Consider the following 21,505-nt stretch of genomic DNA (forward strand, 5'->3'; position numbering starts at 1 on the left):
CTTAATTAATATTATTTATTCATTTTATGTGTCATCTATCATTCCTTGCAGATTATTAAAATATAATGGTGTAAAAATTGTATGGATGAAGACATATAATCATGACAATGATACAATTTCAAAATATTATAATAAACTATTAGTAATGGTATATAATTGCTAGCACAAAAATATAATAATATTGTTCTATATTAGTTAGAGTTATATTATTATTTTTTTACAATTCTCATAACTACTTCATTTCCTACTTAATGTCATATACATTTATTAATTTTGACAACCTAATAGATGTCATAGTTCAAAGTACTTTTCCAAATTTACAAGATCACGAAAAAATGAAGAGTTTTTATAAACAATGATAATACTTGCATCGATCAAATAAATGAATATGTTTTGAGTTTAATTCCAAGTAAAAATATTTATAATTCATTTAAATCAGTTATTAAGTTGATGTAAATATTTTTAAACTAAATAATATTAGGTGATAAAAAAGAATACAAGAGTTCTGATTCTACTGATATGTGTAATGTTAATAAGTGCTAAACATTCAACCTATTAACTCGTCAAGTTTTGAACTCCTTTACAAATTTTGGTCTTCCAAATCATCAAATCAAGTTCTTCCACACTATGATATTGTATATATTTAAACTTTGTTAGGCTGAACAATGAATGATATTGAATTTTGAAGAATATATAAATTTCAAAATAAATTTTTTTTAAAGTCCTTCCTTATGCTTAGAGAGACAATGCCCATGTAATATATTTTTAATCATGCAGCAAAAAGATACCGCACAGGTAACTTGGTGGTGTTGGATGAAAACGTGGGAATATACCTATTTGTCGTTGCTTTATGAAGCAAAGCTTGCTACACGTGGACCCCTCATTTGATTGCATAATAACCAAAAATAATTAAAAAAACGTTTAGATGGTGACTCAGAATATGGATATCTTCAAATTTAGAACTTATCCTCAATCCTAGTTGGATGATAGAAGTTATGAGTTATGAATCCTACACCATAAATAACAGGATATGACATCATAATGACAAAAAAAACTGCAACATATAGTACTATATAAAAGTCACTTAATGTTGGTAAATTATATCCATTTCTTTTGTAATCTTATATATAAGAGTCTCTTATATTTTATGTTGAGCATAACTTCAACAAAGCAAAATCTTCAGTATTATTCATCTCCTTATAATAATGGACAAGAAGGAACAACATTTATTTCAAGAAGATGGTGAAGGTAGCAATGATTCAATATCCATTGGATCTTTCTCAGAAGATTCAATGAACTCTATGTGTTCTTCATCAGATTTTACTGATCTAGAGGAAACATCTTCTGTTTCAACTTCTCCTTCTTCACATTCAAATGGACCTTTATATGAATTATCAGAACTCATGAACCATCTACCTATAAAGTAAGCAATATAATCTTACCCTTCTTAATTTTATTCTTGTAACTTTTTTGATTTAGTCTCTCATTTTACAAAAAACTGTGTGGAAAAATGAATTTTTTTAACCTGGGTTATATCAAAATATCTATAAAGTTTTCATTTTTCATTTAGAAATGTTAAAATGGCATGAATTGTTATATTTATATTGATTGGTTTCTCATATTTTCAGAAGAGGGTTGTCAATGTTTTATCAAGGGAAGGCACAATCTTTCACTTCTTTAGCAATGGTGGAGAGTGTAGAAGATCTTCCTAAGAAATGCACATCACACAGGGAGAGAATGAAATCATGCAAAAGCTATGGTGGAGGCTTGAATAATAGCCACATAATATCATTAACTCCAAAGGCTAAAATATCAAAGAAAGCTTCAAGAGGATCCAATTTTGTATCTGTATTAAGTAAAAGAGGGAATTTCATAGGAGGGTCTAGGCTTTCATTTGCTTTAAACAAGAACTTTTGAAATCTAACCAGTTAGAGTTTACTTATTTCATGTACAAAATCAAGTAATTTTTTGAATCCAAGATCTTCTGCTAATTCTGAGTTTAAGCTACATTATTAATTAGATACATATTGCACTCAATATAACTTTGTTTTTCATGATGTGTTCCTTAACTGTTAGGGTTGTTATCATTAGATTCAGTGGTAGCTAATTAGGCATGTGGCAACAATATTAGGTGATAGTTGACAAATAGGAGTAGAAAGGAAATCTATGAAACTAGGAAATATTTGTTCAACCTATGATCATAGGTTTTGGATCTTTGAAGCAATTTTGCTACTCAAGTTTTATAAATTAGAAGTATCCACTTCCAAGTGAACAATGGTTAAAAGATGTTACAATTAAAAAGGGCAGTTTAGTACACGAAGCAACGACTTTATCAAACTCAGCCTTTGATAAAAGACATTAGGATTGAGGAGCCAGAAACACTAGAGAGATGGGTTTTAAAGTTTGTCTAGTTTTATAGTCTTTCACTTCAACATTCTTTTTCAAAGCAAGATTTGTCCATTCATAAAAACTCCATCTCCAACTTTGGGCTTCATGTTCTTTTCTTCATACTTGTATAATTGTCTTCCATCATTGCTATGAAACATGTATGACTTCCACATTCTTAAAAAAAAAACTTTCAACACAGAGATCTCAGTATGAATCCACCACCACATTTTCTCTTCACAGTTATGACTACACCAAGTAACATAAATTTGTGATGTTGTTACATAAATTTAATCAAGTACATTCAGTTTAAAATACAAATTTAATATAGCTGACTGGAAATGATCAATTAATTCATCATGATTAAGAAAATAACTTTGCAGTAGTTGGAATTAGTTACTTGAAATGTTTGCAATATACTTTAGTTGCACCAACAAAGCGTTAATATAGTGGTATAAAGCTTGCTAGATCCTAGGATGACTAAAATTTTAAAAATTCAATTCCTGCAAGCGACACTTGTTGGGAGAAACAATCACGCACTCCGAAAGAGACTAGTTCCTTACCCATAAAATAAGAAGGTACCCTCAATACCAAAATATATACTTTATTTGTTGATCAAACTTGATGTGACAACTTTTGAGATCCTTTATATACACAAAATTGTAGTCAAAGTTCTACATGAACATAATCTTTTGCTCTTGGATCTTAAAACTTGTCATCTAACAAGACTATTTTGAAGACTGAGTGTACAATGACTCTGATAGTTGTGGTTTTATTTAGACTATAATTCACAACCAGTAATTCCTTGTTAATTCCCTAGGAACATAAGTTAAACTGAACACAGGTTCTTATAGTTATAGCATCTAAACAAATTTCAATTGACCTTGCCAGTACAACAATTTACTTTTCATAATCACATATAATTAAAGAGAATATTATCCTTCAAGACATTAATCATTGCCATTTCAATGTTGAATGTTCATGTACAATCATTAACAAGGAGAAAAATGCATAATGAAACATAACCCAAACAATTATGTATTTATGCCTAACTTTCCTCAACTTTTTAAACTATAAAAAGTGACAACACAAGTATAAAAGTTGCTGCAAAACATATGCATGGACTTTAAGCCATATGGTACCCATACCAAAATGACAACTTTCCTAGTCTGTTTCTTATTTAGTGACTAATTGAAATAATTCAATATCTGAACTATTTTCAGCAGAGACAGAACATTGTTTTATGACATCAACTGTTTAAGGTGACAAGGCTAAAAAGAATAACAGAGAATGCACATGATATCTTCATCCTATAAGGAGGAATGTAAAATATGTCAGAAGAGCAATTTATATCAGCCAATATCCATTGTCCCAAATATAAATTAGTTAAATGCTAAATTGGTAATGAAGTAATGAACATAAGCTTCTAAAGTTAAATGTTTGTTGCAAAAGAACTAGCCAGAGTTACGATTTAGGAGGCATATGAAGGAACCTAGCTTTGCTTTGACAGTGTATACCAATGACATAAAGTGTTTAACATCAGACTAAACATGCACTGTTTTCAATCTCATAGCACAAGAGTAAAATAACTTCTCTGAAGTTATGATCTACCCGAGTCCCTCAGTCGCCAACACGATTTCTGCGGAGAACTTACACCGTGTGAAAACTCAAGCATTCGAGCTAATGTGTCGTTGATAATGGTAGATCTCATCTGACCAACATGCATTTCCTTTGCTATATTAGTTGAGGGAAAATCAACCACAGTGTCCATGTATCAATACCATCAATTAGCATCCTCTGTAAGGTCTGCAAGGGGAATGTTTTTTGTTAAGTACTAACTGCTGTTGATTAAGCTAAATAATCAAACAAGGAGAAAACCATAAACTTCATTAGTTTATAGTATTGCATTCTTCCAATCAAGTGAAAGGAAGATCCCTCACCTCTGCCCCCAAACCCAAAAAAACTCACCCATGATAATCATCAAATTTCACCCCAGAAAATCTGTTTATAACAACAACAACAACATTCAAACAAAACTGTCTCATTATGTTGGTGATGCAAGAGCAGAACTGAATCAGAAGAACAATTGCACCGTGAAATAATGTTCATAACAATAACATTCACAGCTGACAATGTAACTTTCCTACTGTCTGACACATAACAGACCCCTTTAACTCTAATAGCAAAAGGTGAAACTTGACTGATAATATAACAATAACTAATGCGCCATTACTTATAAGGTTTAGATTTTACCATATGAGCTACCATTTGGGTTGAGTTAGATATAGTTAATTTAATATAGTATGAGAGTGTGACCCTCCTCATAGGCCACTTGCAAATGTCTAATTTTCCAAACTTTAAGGATGTTTTTGGTGTTAAGATAAGTCTCACATTGGACAATGATATGATCAAGTCATTCCTTTTAAGGCTTTGACCCTCACCATATGAGCTAGTTTTTTTTGGCTGAATTAAGTGTAGCCATTTTAATAGCTAACTACTGACTTCATCAACAAAACATCGATCTAGATTATTTGGTTTGCGACTTTTGTTGACCTCTTTTCTTCGAGAATTTGGATTAACTTTAATTTGATATCATGTTTACTAAAACTCCTAACTGTTTTCTCCACACTTATTCAAACCCTTTAAGATAATTAAAATACATTTTATTCCTCCTTAGAGTATTCATTTCTAATCACCTTGTCTATGCAATAATTATGAAATGGTACTTAGTCATTGATATTTAAGTCATATTTTTCATTTAAATTATATTTATTGACAAAATATTATCTCTAAAAAATTGAATCATTTTTCTTATAATTTTTCTTGATAATTATCCTCATATAAAAATTGGATTAACTTTGTATTCAGAACTTCTAATCCGTCCAAACCATCTACCACAATTCTACCATCTTTTCTTTATGCATAATACATTTAATTCTAATCTTACTTTATAAGCAATATAAAAAACTTAGTCACTAAGTTGATTTAGCCACTTGGTCAAACGTTAATATTTTATGGATTGTCTGAATAAGCCATAGAAATTTCCTCAAAAAATGTGCTAAATTAGTCCCATACCTTAAGAAAGTGTTAAAGACTTAAAGTAGTTCAAATTTAGATGGGCCATGTGAGCCGTTTCAATGGGCTGAAGTTGTATAATAATCTAACGTGCTCCACATTGTACACAACTATTCCTCTTTGATCTTATCCGATAATGAATGAGACACTATAACCCTATCTAATCGCAGTTTCACATACCCATAGATTCAAACACAATCAACGGTTGAAATAACACTTTTCAATTACTTCACCGAAATCCCGAAATTACCCTCATCCATTCCTATATAAACTCCCAACGACCACTTTCTCCGTCACTCACTCACTGAGGTTGATATAGTCATTGCGATAAAGAATGAAGGACGCCGGAAAGAGTCACAAGTCGAACGGAAAATCATCGCCGGAGAGGAGAAGGGATAGGAAATCAGCGACGGGAATGAACGGATCGCCGAAGAAAGGAGGCCATGGAGGCAAGTTCACGTGGATCGGAGGCCATGGTTACTCTAAGATTGAGATCGGAATGGAACACGTGGCGGTGGATGCTAAGGATCCGAACTTCGAAGATATTGATGCAGAGATCGCGATCGCCGCCGCCTGATCGGAATATCACGGTGGTTTTGTCATCGGTTGCTGCGTAGTATCAGAAACGGTTAAGTATTAACGAGCGTGGTGCTATTTGTAAAGTTTTGAGTTTAATAATAATGTGAAATGAATCGTTGGAGATTAAATGTTGTAAAGTGCTTTTGGTTTTTGTGATGAGATTATGGATCTGCTTGTATCTTCGTTATTTCAAATGCAGAGGCGTTAGCTTTCACTAAATTCATTTTTCTTTGGTTATCTTAAAATTTATGTCAGAAATGTAAGCTTAATTGTTCAAGTTCCACAGTGGAGATAAGACTACATTCAAGTAAATTAATGGGAGGAAAAAGAGTAATGGCAAAAATAATGTTTTGATTTTTGATATTCTTCTTTTGGTGCATTTGTTTTCCTTTTAATGTATTTAAATACTTTAATAAGATAAGATACTAGTTTGTTTTTTATATATAAAAAAACTAGCCTAAAAGCATGGGACTAATGGGACTATTTAATTAGTTGATAAAAAAATGGGACTATTTAATTCATTCATCAAACATCTAAAAAAAAGTAATCAGATGTAACATATACTAACATAGACTGAACAATTATATCAAACTTAGACCAAAATGGATGGTTCAACCGATTTAATCACCAACAATTGCTATAACAACTTTGGTTTTAGTCTTGAACTTGGTTGACGTTTGGACCGTTTTAGCTCCGGACAAAAATAGTTGGATTGTGTTAAATTTGATTAAATCAGAATAATCCAGTGAAAGTTGCTTAAACCAATGTCATGAATGATTCTGAAATGCTACCTCTGTAATGTACCTTGTCAACCAAAGTGCAAGATTTGTTGTCACTCCCCATTGTACTCAAATTATCCATCGTATGTAACTACTGCCTATTATCTTTAGCGCAATCTTCATCTTCAATGAGAGTTCCCAAGTTTAGCGTGAGAGCAATACAACGAGAGTTTGCAAAATTGCATTTCAAAAAGTGCCACTGTGGTCATGCAACTTAGTTCTTGATACTCTAAAATTATACTTTTTGTCCCAAATGTTCAAAACAATACTTAAGTTAATCCTTTGCATAATACTAACTTCATCATCATTTTAATCATTCAAACACTTACTTGACTAAGTACTATTTGTACATCATAGGTTAAGAATGGAAGATGATCCACTTACTCCAAGAATAAATTTTTTGGATAGGGGTGGAAACAAGTCAGGTTGCCTATCAGGCCCTATTACTTAACCCATAACATGCTAGGTTAAGACAAGTTTTTTTCGTAAATATGCCAGACTTAGGCTTTTTGAAAAGCCTATTTAGTTTAACACGTCAGACTTTAGGCAATCCAAAAGGTCTATTAAGCCTAATAAGCCGACCTATTTAGTTATATTATATAATAATGTTCTTATTTTATAATTTCAATATAAATATTGTTATTATATATGTAATTTTAATATAAAAATGTGTACAAAAATATAATATAATTATTAGGGTTATAAGGATCTAGTTAAAAGTAGGCCTATTAACCTATTTAAATGTAGACATGATGTCTTGTTTCAAGATAATATAGTATAATAGACATTTAAATAGGCTAACATGTCATATCAGGCTTTTAAACAAGACAAACCTAGGCTTTGAATTTCTTTTAAATATACTAACAGACCAGACCCAGACTCATACATGCTATATAGGCTCGACCTGTTTAAGACAAAGTATGGTCTGACCTAATCTGTTTTCACTCTTACCCTTGGAATAAGTTTTTTAAACTTACTCTTATAGTAAGTGAATACTCATGTTAAAATGGTAGTATGCATGAATAAGAGAGATCTTCTTGATGAACAAGAAGGAATGAGAAAATGTTATTGAATTGAATTGAATTTCAAAGTTACATTCATCTACATAAAGGGAAGAAAACACTAACTACCCTAACCAAATTAACTAACTAACAAACAAAAAACTCAACTATTTTAACATTCCCCCGCAAGTTAGAATGTATCAAACATTCCAAGCTTGAAATGATTGTGATGAACACCACACATATTCTAATACCTCCTCTTGCTGGTGAGCGAATCTTCGTCTCCTAGTCTTGAAATCTGAATGTGAAGCAACACCAACGCTTAACCACCATAGGCAGAAGCAACTTCATCCAAAGCTTAACCATCTATTTTGACAGGAGCTTAACTAACCAAATCAACCATAATGGATGAAAAATGAGAAAAAATGGATCTTAATCTTGATCCTAATATGTTGCTTCAATGAAGAGAAATACACACTAAAAATAATGTTGTGTGTTTAATGAGAGAGAGGGGTAAAGAAAAATAGAGTATGAAGAAACAAAGGGATAATTGTGGGGTAAATGATAAAGAATAAGAGAAAAATTCATTTGCACCAAAGCCATTTTTCATCCTTGATGTACTTGCATGCATATGAAGAAGTGTGATGAAATTTGAAGAAGAGAAATTAGCAATAGCCTGAAGGTGTGACATAATTCTCCATAGAAGTCAGAGGTGATATTTTCTTAATCTCAACAAAACTTGAATGACATGGACCCTGCCAAATTCTCCTAACAGCAACTAAAGAGCCACACTTCCCTTTCTTGCATCATCTAAATAAAAGAACCATTCTTGCATAATTTCATAACTTTTTTTATGCATTCATTTTACATACCTAAACCATAATGCCGAATCATCACCACTTTTATCCAAGGCATTGCAGCAGCAAAATGCTGAATCATCACCAAATCTTTCTCTACATTAGTTTCTTTAATTTTCTTGGTCATTAAGTTCAAGAACTCAACAATTCCTCACTATTTTTCTGTGGGATCTAATCCAACAACCTTATGCCACTGGCCAATTCCTCCATAGTAATGCACCTATCTCCATCTTTATCAAACAAGCCAAAAACTTCTTTGATCTTAAGAATTTGTTCTTCACTAAGAACTTCTGCCACCATTTAAGCAAAGAATGCACAAGAAGAGAGGACGAAAGGGTGATGAATAAACAGTGAAAACATAATTACGTCGCTCGAATACCATATTAAAATGGTAGTAGACATGGATAAGAGAGATTTTCTTAATGAACAAGAAGGAATGATAAAATGTTATTGAATTGAATTGCAAAATTACATTGAATCATCTATATAAAGAGAAGAAAATACTAACTACCCTAACCAAATTAACTAACCAACTAACAAAAAGCTCAACTATTTTAACAACTCACTCTTTAAGTAATACAAAATAAACAAGTCAACACAAAAAAACTAATTCCCACATTTTAACACTACATTTTCCATACTTATTTTGTTTCTTTAAAGAATCCCTCCCCACTTTGTTAACATCCCCGTTCTTTTAAAAAGGTTAAATTGGCCACTTATTCATTACTCAATAAGTTAACATGAAGTGATAAAAAACATTATTCATCTTTCTTCTTATATTTGTGTGTAAAAGACCTTAAATAAAATATTGATATACTCGTATAAGGGATCCTAAAATAATCAAAATATCAAATATTCTATTGGTTACATAAGAAAGACCTTGTAATCTAATTAATTGACTTGCAAGCAAGGTGAAGGAAACACATAGCTAGAACTACACACTTCAACCCTATCTTTTTTATTTATTATAAATTTAGCATATAGGTTTTGGATTTTTGTTAACCATATATATTTTTGGGTAATATACAGTTGCTTTTACCTTCTGGACTTTGCATTTCTCTTTTTTCTTTGACACCGGTGGTGGAAGAAGATTCTGTTATCTAGTGCGTGAGGTTGGCAACTTTTCTTTCTATGTCCTTTTTGATTTATTTGTACTACCTATCTTATTTCATTTTGTTGGCTTAACCAAGATGTTTTTTGTGCTACAGTCGAGTTAGTAGTTAGATCTTGATTGTTGTGTTTTTAGCTATAGCAAATCATAATGTTGTGTTCTCTCTTCTTCCTTTTTTAATTAATGTAAACTTTTATAAAGATGCAGATGGAGTTCTACCAGATAACCCTAATATAGTGGTTTAGTTTAATTTTTGAATTATGTGAGTGCCCTTGATAATTAAACTAATTAAAACTCTTAGCTTGGGAAACTTTTGCCTACCACATCCTTATATAATACCACCTCCCACTCCATTTTATAACATCATTTTCAGTAGTTCATTAAATTTGTAAACAATTGTATCACATTTACAAAAGTGTAATTCATTAATTCAGCTAAATCATTTTCTCTTCCCATGTTTTAATCATGGAATGATGGGGCTAGTAACTAGTTTATATAATTAGGGTTTTTATTGATGAAAAAACGAGTTTAATTTGCATATATCATTGTGCTCATTAAGGATTATACATATAATCAAATTAGAAGATATCTCGTATTAGATTTAAATGAGTTAGAAGGTTAAATTGTTCGGTCGGACCTGATGATTTTATATATAATTAATAATTATCTATAAATATATAATTATATAAATGCAAAATTTTATATAATTAATAATTATATATAATTTTATACAGACATGTGCAGATCTCTGCATGTATTTGTCAACTTAAAAGGGAAGTGCATAAACTATTGCTAGTGTATTTGTTGTGTTTGTGAGATCCAAATCGAACTGAATTTATGTGCTTGAATATACATTAACAATCCAAACCGTACTGAATTTATGCGTTGATATGCTAGAAATTAGTTATGTCGCTCATATGTTAAAAATTATTGTTGTGTCACTCATGTGCGGCTGTCGTACAGCTCATATGCGACTGTCGTGTAGCTCCTGTGCAGCTGTCGTGCAAATTCTATGTGGCTATCATGCAACTCCTATGTTGTATTTTATGTATAGGAAGAAAGTTAAAATTCCTCTTTCAATGGGTGACATTGCTGGAACACGTAGACAATGAGGCGAAAAACTAGGAAATAATCGTTGTGCAACCTGTACACTCTCCCTATTTCATTGTGAAAAATATTACATTGAAGATAAGTTAACAAGCCCATTCATATGTTCTCTTCTAAATTCTGCATCATTTCACTTTCTTTCTCTTGTTTGGGGATATCTTTTCTCCACCCATTTGATAACTACTTATCAATAATAATTATAGTATATAAAAAGAGTTAAATAAAGTAAACAAAGTTTATAAACACTATTATAATAATCTCTATTATACAGCAACTTTACTCCAATATTTTTATATGTGAATGAATATTTTATAATGAAAATATGTGATTGCAGAACACTGCTCCTGTTCCTCCACCAGGTGCACATGAAAAGCAAGGTGTGGTAGTTATGATTTCAGGAGATAAGGCAATGTTTATTGGATGCAAATTCATAGGAGCACAAGATACACTCTATGATAATTTTGGCCGACACTACTACAAGAATTGTTATATTGAAGGCTATGTTGATTTTATATTCGGAGATGGACGCTCTCTCTTTGAGGTTATATTTTCTCTCCATAGTTTATATCATTATTTTTTTATTAGTATAAGAGCATAGTACATCAATCCTTTTTCTTGCTTAGAGGTCATACTGAGAGACTATATATATATATATTAAGTCAACATCTTCTAATATTCTTTTTCTCTCTCTATATAAGGAAATTTGAGTTTGATACAAAAAATACAATGTATTGTGTTGTGATTAATACTAAATTTGTTATACTTTTAATTTAAGGGTGTCACATATATTCAATAACACACAATTCAGGGGTAATAACTGCTCAAAAAAGGAATAGTAGCTCAGAGAACAAAGGGTTCTCTATTGTGGAGTGTATGACCACAGGGTCGGGAAATAAATATTTTGGAAGGCCTTGGGGACCTATTTCTTTGGTCATATTTGCTTACACATATATGGAGAACATCATCATTCCCCAAGGCTGGGATGATTAAGGTCACCCTAATTATCATCGGTATGTTATATTCCTTTCCACTCTTATTCATATGCAAAGTTTGTCTCCGGTCTTTATTGCGAGCAATTTTGCTCCTCATGAAACCTTTTCAATTATTCAATTTTAGACAATGCATCTTATAGTTTCCATCCAAAAACTAACTTAAGATAAAATTGAAGTGGCTATACTAGTTGTGAGTCACATAGGTTATTTCCCTAATTTTTTGGATGAAAACTTAACTACAATTGCATATAAAAAAACTTCGAGGATAAAAAAAGCTCATTTAAAAAAATTAGAGATGAATTTTACACATGAATAGAAGCTGAATAGCTGATTAATAGAAAATACATTTAAGCATATATTTAATCACACATTCAAACACGTGAATAATTAATTTAATACTATGTAAAATACATCACATATACTCTCTCATGCTTTTTTATCATTATGTTGGATCCACCACGAGGACTATATTCTACAGAGAGTATAAATGCACTGGACCAGGAGCTAGGAATGGAGGGATAATAAGGTGGTCGAAAGAACTCAATGATACTATTGTGCAGCTCTTGTACGGTTGTCGTGCAGTTCCTGCGCGACTGTTGTGCAAATCCTGTGTGGTAGTCGTGCAGTTCGAGAATGATTGAGGGTCATCGAATTCAGCCCGAAACAACTAGGTGTCAAGAGATAAAAAATTGGTTGTTTAGGTGATTGTGTGAGCTCTAGGTTCTCAAAATTTATTGCATTGCATTCATACAAACATGTACATTTATGCACTAAGCTTTTTTGTTGTCCTATACATGTACATATGTGCACATGCATATTATATTATTACTTGCATTGTTTGGCTGACAACTTTATATTTAATTTTACTAACATAATAATTTTAAATTTAAAGTAGTCTACTCAACTTGAGTTTCTAGAACAAGAATAGAGTAGCTTCCCTTTCTTCATGCCTCCTGAAACCTAGCCACTTGTTGTTGAAGAATATGATGAAGATCTTGCTATATGGGCTTCTCTTCAGTTTGATGCATATGATCTCAGGTACTTTTTGAAATTGCTTCAAGTTCTTAAAATGTGGTATAGAATTAGGTTAAAAATGTTTGGGTTAACTTTGTCATTATTTGGTAGACTCACTTTTCAACACATTTTTTAATGCAGCAAAGAATACTATATCAACTCCTCATACTTTGCATGTTTCTAAGAACCGTCATGCGAGATAGTTCAGATAAATTCAAGGAGCGGTTGATTACCTTCCAAAAGATAATGTTGTGGGAGTGATCATCAAGGGCCATGCAAGAGTTTATACTTGAGTATTATTATATAGTCATATATTTTTTGATAAACAATATTTGAACAAAAATGTCTCATTGTATTTTATGTACAGGGATAAAGTTAAAATTCCGCTTTCGAAGCCCTTCGTTACCATAGAGAGAGTTGGTGTTGATAATACCATTCTTCAATGGGGTGACATTGCTGGAACACGTGGACCACAAGGCGAAAAACTAGGAATTAATCGTTGTGCAACCTGTACGTTGGACTCTACCCATTTCATTGCGAAGAATATTACATTCAAGGTAAGTTAACAAGCCCATTCCTATGTTCTCTTCTAAATTTTGCATCATTTCACTTTTTCTCTCTTGTTTGGGGTATCTTTTCTCCACCCATTTAATAATTACTTATCACTATTATAATAATCTCTATTATACAACTACTTTACTCCAATATTTTTATATGTGAATGAATATTTTATAATGAAAAAATGTGATTGCAGAACACGACTCCTGTTCCTCCACCAGGTGCACATGAAAAACAAGGTGTGGCAGTTATGATTTCAGGAGATAAGGCAATGTTTCTTGGCTGCAAATTCATAGGAGCACAAGATACACCCGTTGATAAGTTTGACCGACATTACTACAAGAATTGTTATATTGAAGGCTCTGTTGATTTTATATTCGGAGATGAACGCTCTCTCTTTGAGGTTATATTTTCTCTCCATAATTTATATGTTTATTTTTATTAGTATAAGAGCATGATAGTGCATGGATCCTTTTCTTGCTTAGAGCTCATACTGAGAGACTATATATATTAAGTCAACATCTTCTAATATTCTTTCTCTCTCTCTATATATATAAGGAAATTTGAGTTTGATATTGTGTTGTGATTAATACTAAATTTGTTATACTTTTAATTTAGGGGTGTCACATACGTTCGATAGCATACAATTTAGGTGTAATAACTGCTCAAAGAAAGAATAGTAGCTCAGAGAACAAGGGGTTGTCTTTTGTGGAGTCTAAGATCATAGGGTCGGGAAATATATATTTTGGAAGGACTTGGGGACCTTTTTCTTTGGTCATATTTGCTTACACATATATGGAGAACATCATCATTCCCAAGGCTGGGATGATTGGGGTCACCCTAATTATCATCGGTATGTTATATTCCTTTCCACTCTTATTCATATGCAAAGTTTGTCTCCGGTCTTTATTGTGAGCAGTTTTGTTCCTTATGAAACCTTTTCAATTATTCAATTTTAGATCATGCATCTTATAGTTTCCACCCAAAAACTAACTCAAGATAAAATTGAAGTGGTTATGCTAGTTGTGAGTCACGTAGGTTATTTCCCTAATTTTTTGGATGAAAACTTAATTAAAGTTGCATATAAAAAAAATTCGAGGATAAAAAAGGCTCATTAAAAAATTAGAGATGAATTTTACACATAAATAGAAGCTGAATATCTGATTAATAGAAAATACATTTAAGCATATATTTAATCACACATTCAAACACGTGAATAATTAATTTAATACTATGTAAAATATATCACACAATACTCTCTCATGTTTTTTATCATTATGTTGGGTCCACCACCAGGACCATATTCTACAGAGAGTATAGATGCATAGGATCAGGAGCTAGGAATGGAGGGAGAGTAAGGTGGTCGAAAGAACTCAATGATAAGGAGCCAAACCTTTCACTTCTCTTACATTTATTAATGGATCCGAATGGGTCAAGTTTAGTTGAATGTGGGAATTGAAATAATGATGTGGATCTCTTGAATTGGCTATCAACATCTGGAATTGGTTTATGTGGATCTTCTCAATCAAGATGAACTTAAATTCTATCAAAGATCTAGTTCTATCTTACAAAAATTAATATTCCTCCTTCAGAGTTCTTCATTACCGTAGATGGAGTTGGTGCTGATCACACCATTGTTCAATGGGATGACACTACAAGAACATGTCGACCAAAGGGCGAAAAACTGGAACTAATCATTGTGCAACCTTTACTGTGGACTCTCCCCATTTCATTGCGAAAAACTAGGAACTAATTATGTGATTGGATATACATTAACCATCCAAACCAAACTGAATTTATGTGACATGATATATAAAATATGACGTTTTTGTAGTTGGGTCACTGATATGCTAGAAATTATTGTTGTGTCACTCATGTGCGACTATTGTGCAACTCTTGTACAGTTGTCGTGCAGTTCCTGTGCGACTGTCGTGCAACTCCTATGCGGTTGTCGTGTAGTTCTAGAATGATTCAGGGTAATCTAATTCAGCGCCAAACAACTAGGTGTCAATAGATAAAAAGTTGGTTAATTAATGTTATGAATATCTATTAAAAAAATATTTATTCATATTTCTTATTAATTATTGATCTCAGAGTATTATCGAAAAATAATGATTTTCTTAAAATAAAAGTTCTAAATGAACAAATTTATTTAGAAAAAGGTAGAGTAGTTAAACATTGTATATATGGTGTAGCATAGGCAATGATTATATATTTTCAAAATAGACATAGGATCAAAGACAACGGTTTTCTTGCCTATAGACAATGAGAACAGTTTCAAAGTTGTTGCCTATAAACACAACTGACAACGATTTTCAAACTAGTGCCTGTATACAAACTGCCAACAGTTTTAAAACCGTTGCCTATAAACAACAACGACCACGGTTTTCTGCTTTCCTTTTAGATCACGGTTTTTAACTGTTACCTTTAACATTGCACATAAACCATTGCCTATTTAAATAGTAGACAATGGTTTTAAAAAGTTGTTGCCTATAAACACAACTGATAACGATTTTCAAACTAGTGCCTGTATACAAACTGCCAACAGTTTTAAAACCGTTGCCTATAAACAACAACGACCACGGTTTTCTGCTTTCCTTTTAGATCATGGTTTTTAACTGTTACCTTTAACATTGCACATAAACCATTGCCTATTTAAATAGTAGACAATGGTTTTAAAAAGGTGTTGCCAATAGTTAAAAAACCGTGGCCTAAACAAAAGGCAACGCCTCAGACTACCACAGTTAAAAAACAGTTGCCTTTGGCAACGAGGACGATTTTTTTGACTAATGGCTACAATTTTCAGCCGTTGACATAGGTCAAAAATGTTGTAGTGGTTGTTTAGGTGATTGTGTGAGCTCTAGGTTCTCAAAATTTATTGCATTGCATTCATACAAACATGTACGTTTATGCATTAAGTTTTTTTTTGTCGCATACATGTACATATGTGCACATGCATATTAATTTTTCGAACATAATACTTTTAAATTTAAAGTAGTTTGCTTAACTTGAGTTTCCACAACAAGAATAGAGTAGCTTCCCTTTCTTCACTCATCCTCAAACCTAGCCACTTGCCGCTGAAGAATGTGATGAAGACGCTGCTATATTGGTTTCTCTTCAGTTTGATGCATCTGATCTAAGTACTTGTTATGTTTCTCTTCAGTTTGTTAGTGTATTTGTTGTGTTTGTCAGATCCAAATCGAACTGAATTTATACCTTAGATATATGTTAACAATCCAAATTGAACATTATCATTCCCCAAGACTGGGAAATCGGTTTCACATTATTCTGTGGGGTGAGGTGTCCAGGGAAATTAGTTTCACATTTATTAGCCCCATTAACAACATCTTTTAAAGGATGATTCTAAGGTCTAACAATAAGCAATCAGCTGTTAATTACATGCCTTTTATTTGGGGTAGGGTATATTGGGATGAAGATCTCATGTCTTCATTGGTGTCCCAAGCCAATCAAAATGCATTATTTAATTGGAAAATAAAAGTTATAAAAAAAATAAGCCAATATTTTATATTATTTTATGGCATACTATTGAATAGAGACATAGGGTCAGAGACTTTTTGGGACAGATAATCTTAGTTTGAGTATATTGTCTAGTATGAGGCTGATTATTGTCTCAATAATCAGGTTATAGTCCACAATGTTACTCAGAAATGAGTGGTGAAGGTGCTGATGAGTGATGACACAATACATATCTAGTTGGTTTATATACTATATATAGTTTATAAAAAAAACACCCCTAATGTAGTGTGCATATATAGGGTGACAAGCCAAGAGCATGAAGCTTAGGCAAAAGGGCTCATAGAGGATGAACACTCTAAAATTGGCTGAGAAAACTAAAGAAAGTTGATCAATCTTGTGATTTAGACAAGAATGTGTCATGGCCATGTGCACCAATGCAACCCACATGGGATATATGACATGAGTGTGGGTCTCTAACTCCAAAGTACTTTTGTTTTCTTCTTTTCTTTGATAGTTTTGACAATGTACAACACATTCATATCAACATAGATTCCAAGTAAGGAAGGGTATTCTGAAATAAAGAAAAGGAAAATCAGCCTTAAACATCAAGAAAAAGAATATAAAATAATGTTAAAATGAAAAGTACATGCATTTAGATTAGCTGCAAGGTGCCCTACTTTTTTTGAGGTATATCTATGATATTAATTTCTACTTACCTTAGAAGTTCGTATTCTCCTAAGAGTTAAGTTTAGACCCTTAAGAAATTTACACTCTAGTTATACGACTTCTTAGACTTTATCATGCTAACATATGGGAATAAATAAACAAATGAGAATAACTCTATGAGCACATATTAGGGTCTTAATAAGAGTTTTAAAGACATCCAAGTGGGTTTTTTCTTGATAACCTCATTTTTTAAATGATAATATGTTAGTTTTGAACTTTTTTATTGGCAAAAACGTTGATATTATTATTGTACCAAAGGCATTAGGAGTTACATGAGCATTCTATAGATGCAAGAAAAAATATTATAGTCATTAAAAGTATCATATTACATTTCTATCATTATTTCCTTTAATCTATAGTATTTCACCATTATAGTTTAGAGCATTTATGGTCGGTCCAAACCTACCAATAAAAAGCGAAGTCAATTCAAAAGTATGAGGCGAATTTTCAATGTTATCTTCCCAAATAATGCATCTTGGACATTCCCGTAGACAAGCATATATGAAAGAAGAAAATAGTATTATTGCTGCATATATTTATAAAATTATTTATATAAATATTAGAGATATAGACACACACAGGTGCATATGAAAAGCAAATATAGCAAGAAGATAAACTAAAAAATGCAATGTTTATTTTAAAGTTTGTCCACCCAATACTCAAGCCCAAAGAGAAATAAAGATGAAGTTTTTAGTTTTTTCAGTTTCCTTTTTTTGTCTGTTTTCAAAATTCTGTTAACCGTTATTTGGTTAAAGTTCCCTTTTATATCTTTTTTCTATTATTAGTTAGTTTCAAGCTCTTAATCTTATATATATTGTAGCTTTATGCTTTTGTATTAATCAAGAATCATAATAATAAAGTACAACTTTGAATTTTTCATTCAATCTTGGTTCTTGGCACTTTCACTATGCAGAATAAGAATGAGCTTGTTAGCTTTCCTCATTACCCAACAAAGATGCTCCATTTCTACGTGACTTCTTAAGGAGGATCACACCCCACCCACTGCCCAATAACAATGACCTTGTTCCCCAAACTCAAACCTCCCACATCAACATGTTATCTCATTAGCTATATATATATATATATATATATATATATATAGTTGCCATCAATTTTAGGAAAATCCAATGGTTTCAATTAGTGGGTACATCTAAATTATTATATGTCCATAAAATTGATGCATAGGATGGTTGGAGTAAGTGAATCTCCGCTCATATGTAATTGGTTTACTAGCTAGAGCTTAGTATCTATACACTATTACTGTAAAGTTTTTTACACTCACAGTATATCATTTATTATTGATTGTATTAATTTTATTTGAAATTTACAATAATTAACATATGAATGGTGAATAATGTATTGACAGTATAGAAAATAATTATTATCGGTGTATATATATTAAATCACAATAGATATAGTGGTTGTATTCACCTTTTTATGAAAATGTAGGACTAAAAGAATGTATCTAACTTTATTTTGGCGCCATTCTTAGTATTTTACCATATAGGTTTTTTTTAAGCTCAATTTCATCTTTATTGCTCTAAATGCACAAGCTTTCATCAAGTGGTTTAATTTCTTGGATGATTCCGTATGATATAGGCATCTTTAACATTTTTGGTTTAAATAACTAGATATCTTGTTAAACCTAGCTTAGAATAGAGTAAACAGAAAGAAAAAAAATTAAGACGAAAGTTGTTAGGGCTTAAAGATGTAAGGTGCAGCTCAACATTAATCTATATATTAGGGGGAAAAGTCCTATAACTTAAGTATTAAATTGAACTTGATGAAATAATTAATGTGAGTGCTAGGTTCCGAGGGTGGAGGAGAGTTTTTTGGGGCAGTGAAATAAAGAGGCACAACAACATTGCATTTCATCATGTGCACTAGGAATTTGTTTTGATCTGATACTATCTTATGGATGTGGTTCCAACTAATTATTACGATATGAAGCATAATTTTGCTAAATATCATATAACAATTGATCAATATCATGAACTCTAACATAATACTCTACACTTATCACAACATGAATTTTAACCCTAAGAGGTAGGGACCATGAATTTAACCACTTTCTAATGTGTTTGTAAGTATGTATAGTACTTTATATTGTCCCAATAATATTAAATGCACATGCAGTAATAGTACAGAGACATAAAGTTAAGGAGAACAACTCAACAAGACAGAGACTGAAAGAAAGAGAAATGAAGAGAAGCAACAATTATGATTGACAAATGGATAAGGGGATGTTTCCTTCAAACCATATGTTGTGAAAATGGGAGCTCACAGCCTCCGTATATTGGGCACTCTCCCATGTGATGTGAGCCAACTCTTGGAGACCACTCTTTCAAGTTTAACTTTACAAAAATCCAATCCAATCCTAACACCACACATTCATGTTCATATATTTCATATCTATCTCTCACTCTTTAATGTCTACCACTTGCCATGCAATAAGGTGAGGACCCCGATCCTACATATCTCTTGGTTTAGTCTGATCATGATTGGATTCAAACATATTTGGTTTCATCGCGTTTGGGTTCAGGTTCAAAAACTAAAGTCGAACAATATTTAGGATTGAGTAAGGGACAAACATGGTTCAGCCCAACCTGACATATGATCACTTATTTCTCATGTTTGTATGTATATATACAATTGTATACAGAGTAATGATATTTATTTGGCGTAGAGTAGGTAGTGCACAACTTATCTATTAATATAGTTTCACATCAGTGTTTTTTCAATTGTTTTTGTTAGTTATTTAGGATATTTTTGTACAATTGTTTTATTGCCACAATGTATATATCATTTCATATATTATTGATTATCTAGTTTTCTTATCATTTATATTGTATATATAAATGATTAACAAAATATTAGCATATATATCATTTCATAAATCAAATTATATATAAATAATAATAAATATTGTGAAAACTTTGTCTAAATGTATTTAATCAGGTCTAGGCCGAATTCGTGTTCAAAAGCTAATTTGGTTGACATTCGGGGTCAGATTAGTCTGAATCTAAGTTTGAGTTCAAAAAATTATACTCAGATAATATTTAGGGTTGAGTAAGATATTAGCCTTATCCGACCCAACCTGACCATGCTCACTCCAATCACGCAATAACATAACCTATTTATTGTTAAGGTAATTAATCTTAATTAGCACGTTGAATTTGGCCTAACCATAACATATTCACATGGTATATTTCAATGATTTTTTTGGATACCATTACTATTACTTTTTAGAGTTTGTAGGATGACAAAAGATCTATTATCACAAAGTATATTTTAAATCATATTCCACTCTATTCTTTATTTTAAATCGTATGAATTGCTCACCACAGAGTCGTGAAGTAGGGATACAAGATTTGTGGTGTTGTGCTGGTTGTTTCTGATGGAGGTGAGGAATAGTGACGTGGAACTAGAGTTTGTGAGAATTAACCAAACCAAACAAAAATAAATAGTGTTTGGGACGTTAAAAACCAGACCATGGAAGCTAGTTTTGACAAATGACATGGAACTTCCCCAAATTTAGTTTGATGTTGCTTTTGCTGACAATTTCTTTTCTTGTTGCTCGGGTCCACTCCAACTCCAACAGTCCATAACGAATTAAGGATTTGTTGTCTCAAATCATATCATCGACAAATGATATTAAAGAACAAATAGAAAATAGATAATAAATTTTAAGTTTTTTATTAAAATGATATATTCTCATTAGTTTGAGATATAATTTGGGATATTAAATTCTTGTTCCCAAAAGACCAAATTAGTAGCAACCTGGCTTCCCAATTTTTTAGAGTTTAATTTCAGTTTTTACATTATCAGTTAATTAATGAATTAT

The 21,505-nt window shown here is 31.8% G+C and overlaps 2 protein-coding genes and 2 pseudogenes across 2 annotated transcripts; all 4 read left to right on the forward strand.

The window, feature by feature from the left end:
* On the forward strand, positions 1,104-2,052 carry LOC109342963. Its single transcript, XM_019581055.1, has 2 exons — positions 1,104-1,423; positions 1,629-2,052. The coding sequence occupies exons 1-2, from the start codon at positions 1,206-1,208 to the stop codon at positions 1,915-1,917; spliced, it is 507 nt and encodes a 168-aa protein (XP_019436600.1). The 5' UTR covers positions 1,104-1,205; the 3' UTR covers positions 1,918-2,052.
* Positions 5,745-6,254, forward strand: LOC109342965. Its single transcript, XM_019581057.1, has one exon. It carries the CDS (start codon positions 5,795-5,797, stop codon positions 6,035-6,037), a length of 243 nt encoding a protein of 80 aa, XP_019436602.1. The 5' UTR covers positions 5,745-5,794; the 3' UTR covers positions 6,038-6,254.
* On the forward strand, positions 10,524-12,527 carry LOC109342252 (annotated as a pseudogene).
* LOC109342253 lies at positions 13,116-14,904 on the forward strand (annotated as a pseudogene).

Source organism: Lupinus angustifolius, chromosome LG03 (assembly GCF_001865875.1).
Source record: "Lupinus angustifolius cultivar Tanjil chromosome LG03, LupAngTanjil_v1.0, whole genome shotgun sequence".
NCBI lineage: Eukaryota > Viridiplantae > Streptophyta > Magnoliopsida > Fabales > Fabaceae > Lupinus > Lupinus angustifolius.

Coding starts and splice junctions, on each gene's coding strand:
- LOC109342963 (XM_019581055.1), top strand. CDS start 1,206: ATGGACAAGAAGGAACAACATTTATTTCAAGAAGATGGTGAAGGTAGC. Junction 1,424..1,628: donor ATGAACCATCTACCTATAAA/GTAAGCAATATA, acceptor TCATATTTTCAG/AAGAGGGTTGTCAATGTTTT.
- LOC109342965 (XM_019581057.1), top strand. CDS start 5,795: ATGAAGGACGCCGGAAAGAGTCACAAGTCGAACGGAAAATCATCGCCG.